We start from the raw sequence: 4948 nt of genomic DNA, 5'->3' as shown, positions 1-4948 counted from the left end.
TGAGCCGTTTTAGGTAGGCGTGGTTGACTCTTAACTTTTATAAAGAATATCTCTTTGGATTTGAGACTTTAGTCTTTGCAACTTTACAGATCTTCTTTATGCACCAAGAGCTTGTAACACTTCAAAGAGAAAGGGAAAATTGAAATCGCATCATATGACCCCTTTACTGTTATTGATCCAAAAACGCTGAAGTCTTCATCGGGGGTGAATTTTTGACTCTGAGAGGACAAAAATTTGCAAGTTGTTAAACAACATCAGTATGTGGACATTTTATTTTACATTTACTGCATTGTGTCCTGCACCTGTACTCAAACCAACTTGGGTTGGGTTATTTATTTTTTTGGGGTGATGGCAGGCTTTATTTTCTGATATCTCTAAATTTAATTGAGTTCCATATAAGTGTATTTATGATGTGACATTTCAGATGTTCTGTTGACTAACCCTTTGTCAATGAGTGTTCTTGCAGCAGTGTCTCTGTGGCCTCATCCTCTGCAATGTCCATTGGCACATCACCATCACAGTTCACCGCGCAGAGAGATGCACCATGCCTGAGCAGAAATCTAAAAGTGACAGTACCAGTAAATAAGCACAGTATAACACATGCCAAATGGGTTCATATCTTTCACAGCAGTGCAAGTAGTTCTAGCACTTACTGAGGCAGAAAGATTTTTAAATGTTTTAAACCCTTTGTAGCGTCTGGACCAATCAGACACACAATATATATTTTTTTAGTTATATTTAACAAATACTCTGTAACACCCCTCAGTTAACAAGCCATATGAGGGTCTATGGACCCTTCCCCCGAAATGCGTCTTAACACCTCCAAAAGGCAGAACAGGCCTCTGGTTCCATGGCAACCAATGCTGATATCACTGGTTTTATTGCCCAAAGGAATTTGGGCAGAGAAACTCACTCATTTTCCTCATAGGAAAGACACATAATGCCCAGAGAAATGGACTGTTCTCCAATGAATTCATAGGAAAACCTTTCTTTGAATGAACACGCATATCCTTCAGGTCATTGTGTATGTTGTTACTGTCCTTGTATATTGTCTTTTATATTGTATACTGTTTTATGCAGGCTTATGATGGAACCACTCGTTCCTGTCATCTTACCTGTATTTCCAAACTCCTGCTTTGAATTTCAGCCTTTCTCATTGGACAAGCTCATCCTGAAAGGCGTGAATCTTGTCAGGCCTTAAAGGCCTCACATCAGTGACCCGCCTCCAGTCTGCAATTCTGTTAAGATTCTGAGAAGATGAGGATGTGAGCTAGAACGCTCCTAAGGATACCCTAAGTTCGCGCCAGGCTTCGGCCTTGACTTTCCATTCACCAAGATCTTCTGACTCAAACTGGTTCTTTTTCATCAACCAACTTCAGCGATCAACTTGAGCCTTCAGATTGCATCAGGACTCTCTTTCAGACAGAAAAGACATGCTAGTATCAAACTTAGTCTTATTAATTGATACATTAAGTATCATTTGCACCTTTTTACAAAGGTGTGTTTGAACTAAGAAACTGATGTTTCCTTCAGGCTGTAGATCTGCTGAATATCAAATGGTATCATAGCTTCATGTTTTTATTTCTCTTCTTTTTACTGCCTAAGCTTTAACCCTTTTCCTATACCAACTGTATGCGTGTGTGTGTGTGTATGTGTATGTTAGACTAGTTTAAGTGTTTATGTAGTTAATAAAGTCTTACTTGTATCACACCTGAGGTTGTTCATTGTTTGCTCATAATCGCAGTCCCTAATCATGCAGATTTTTGCTACATGCTCTCAGTGGTATTGTACTGTAAGAAAGTTATTTCCCTTAACCAGGAAATTAATGTTCTTAGAATTGACAGACAGTTGACGCTGAGAGGTCAAGTAAATACTTACAGCGATTCTAAATATTCATAATTAATTATAACTAGCTATGATTAATTATTCATATTCCCCTTTGACCTGATTCGCTACACCCTCAAATCACACAACTCTGTCCACAAACAAAAACACACATTTCAAAATTGTCACAATAGCCGGGTTTCCATCCAAAGTTGGGAATTTAACTTGTGCACAAAACTGGAATATCGCATAAAACATTTCCGAACAAGCATCGTTTCCATCCAACAAGTCAAAGAGAACAAAATCGTCACTTCCTGATAAACTGGCACTATAAATCACTAAGAAAAGTAGGAGAATATATAATAATTTTCATACATAATTAATTACTTGCTCCTCAGAGTCAGCAGACGAAACACAATGAATGCGGTCATTGCTTTCGGAGGTGGATGCTGCTGTTTGGGAACACAGTCGTGTAAGACATTTCTGGGAGGCAATTATACAGAAATACTTTGATGACTGACTTTGCTCGTGCATTTCCGAATGACCATAACAACATTTCAGATGCTGTGGAATGATATCGGTCTGCTGGTTAGTCAGGTTTTGCCGTCCCATAGCGCAAAGTCACATGAGTTTTTTGATACACTTGGAGAAATTTATTCGCAAAATGCATTTCCATCTCCCATTATTCGCATCAACCCTTTTTCGCACAAGTCAAAAACCACCTCAAGCGAGCGTAAAAACTTTTTTGCGAATTAAGGGATTTTTATTCGAAATTTGGCATTTCCATCACTCGTTTCTCATGCGATACTTCAAAATGCGCATTAAAATAGGGTGATGGAAACAGCTAATGTAAGCAACTTATCAACTTGTCATTTTTCTGTTGGCAATCCAACTTTCAGAGTCATTTCAACCTTTAAAGTGCTTAATTTCTGTAGTACCCTTAAATAGTAGTATAATACAAAAAAGCAGTGCTTAAAGCAGTGCAGAGGTGTAGTAACCGCTGACACGAAACATCTGTTCAACATATCATTGCACAACAAAGAATACTGTTATTTTCACTGTACAGTATTGTTCTGTCATGTCAGTAATTATATATTCTAGAAGGATGTCACTTAATGAATTTGCTTGGTAAAATGTTTCAATCAAAATTTGTATCTTTAATATATAGAGGACTGGGAAAAATAATGAGATAATTTTTGTGATTAGCATGAACTGGTTTAAAGCATGAACATTATTAAGGCATTTAATGCAGCATCTGTTTTTTTTTCCCTCAACTTCCTGTGGATGGTTGTGTTTCCTCATGCTATTTGCATGCAGTTCTCCCCGGACCCACAGGACAAACCATTCCAGAGAGAGCAGATGACTGAGGATGATCTACACAGGCTCTATTACTGGCCGCACTCACCCGGCAACCTCCTCCTCAAAGGAAATATTTAGGACACCCACTCACTTGCAGTCTCTGTCTGGCTACCTGGTTGAACCTGTCATTAATACTGTATGTGCATGTCTCAGAGATAAAGTCATGTAGATATTGTAAAACTGGCTGAATAAATTGTATTAAAAGGATTTGCTAATGTTACATTATTTTTTTGGGGATTTAATGTGAAATGTGAACGTGAAAGTTTATTTACAACAACAAATTTTAATATTAGGCGCAAAGTTTCATGAAACACAGAATGCTGTGCAATTAAATAGTTACATTTCCCTTTTTCATAGCCATAGTAACAACAGATTTAAGGCTGTGCTATATTGTGAATTAATCTCAGAACATATTGCAATCACATTTAACACAGTCAGCAATCTCAAAGCCAGCTAAATTATAAACATATTAGAACATTTTGACAGACTCGTTAATTTCGATATTCAATAAATTCTCTCATAACGTACTCAGTTATCTCCTGGTTTCCACATGATGCAGCCACATGAAGAGGAGTCCAACCCTCACTGTCCACCAGGTTAACACTGGCACCCTGAGACAGAAGAAATTCCACCATCTCCATACTGCCATCGATACAGGCCTGAGAGAAACAACATATACACTCCATCAGATTTTTACAGAAATACTATAATTATTTGTATGATATGGCTGATAACCAATAAATGGGCAATTTTCTACTAATTTGTCTAAATAAATAAAAATGAAACACCAAAAACTACATTTTAAATCATTTTGAATGTATTTGTCAATGACAAATAAAACAAATATATTATTCAATTTTAAAACCAAGGTTGTGCCAAGTTCTCAGAAATGTACTCTTTGAAAAGCTTTTATCCTTTTTCCAACAAATGTTTAAATTTAAATACTCTAAAAATGCCATGTAAAAAAAAAAATAAAAAAAATACTATCAAGTAAAAGGTAATAACATATTTTCCATGCACTTTTACTGTATGTGCACATAATTATTATTTCACATTAAAATATTTAATATTTTTGTATTAATATGTGAATAATAAAAATATATATTCATAAATATATTAATTCATATTTGGGGGGTTGCACCGTATTTTTTACAAGACATGAACTAATTATCTGATATTTTAAAAGACTTAATGACTGACACACACAAGGTAGTCAAAAACACACATTACCACATTGTATTTGCATTCATCTAACATGTACTGTACACTGTAAAGGGTTTTTGTTTTTGAAAAAAAGGAGGACTTTTATGTTCACCAAGGCTGCGTTATCATGTGTTGATGGTTGTGCTGCTTAAAAATCTTACTGGCCCCAAACCTTAATAAATAAATAAAATAAACTAAACTAAACTAAACCTTTGAACAGTAGTGTAATCACTATGGGATCTGTTATGAGTTGTACCAAAACACACAGATCATAATCAAAATCACTGCCCACATTTTCAATCACCTGTTTTTTTGTTTGTTTTTGTTTTTTTACGAGGTGTGATGGAGGGAGTCTTGAAAAACAATGCTTCTCGACTAACCACTTTTGATCGGATCACCGAAAAAATATCTTAAAAATCCTAAGTCAGTGTTAAAATAGGGGAAATGAGTATGCACATTTAAATATCCAATATAATGATCTAAAAACAGCCAATAACCAGTATAATACCAATACATTGAGCATACTTTATATATATATATATATATATATATATATATACAA

The 4948-nt window shown here is 35.5% G+C and overlaps 1 protein-coding gene across 1 annotated transcript in view; it reads right to left on the bottom strand.

Moving 5' to 3' along the window:
* LOC107694908 (protein phosphatase 1, regulatory subunit 12C) overlaps window positions 1-4948 on the bottom strand; it is a 24725-nt gene that overhangs the window by 17261 nt on the left and 2516 nt on the right. The window contains exons 4-5 of the mRNA XM_016494622.1: window positions 3712-3842; window positions 442-560 (exon numbers count right to left, since the gene is read on the bottom strand). Of these exons, the coding sequence (XP_016350108.1) occupies window positions 442-560; window positions 3712-3842 (250 nt within the window). The remainder of the gene's footprint in view (window positions 1-441; window positions 561-3711; window positions 3843-4948) is intronic.

The sequence above is a fragment of the Sinocyclocheilus anshuiensis genome, unplaced genomic scaffold (genome assembly GCF_001515605.1).
Source record: "Sinocyclocheilus anshuiensis isolate Anshui unplaced genomic scaffold, SAMN03320099.WGS_v1.1 scaffold3199, whole genome shotgun sequence".
Taxonomy (NCBI): Eukaryota; Metazoa; Chordata; class Actinopteri; order Cypriniformes; family Cyprinidae; genus Sinocyclocheilus; species Sinocyclocheilus anshuiensis.
The sequence above is the reverse complement of the archived record's forward strand: the minus strand, read 5'-3'. Positions and strand labels throughout refer to the sequence as shown.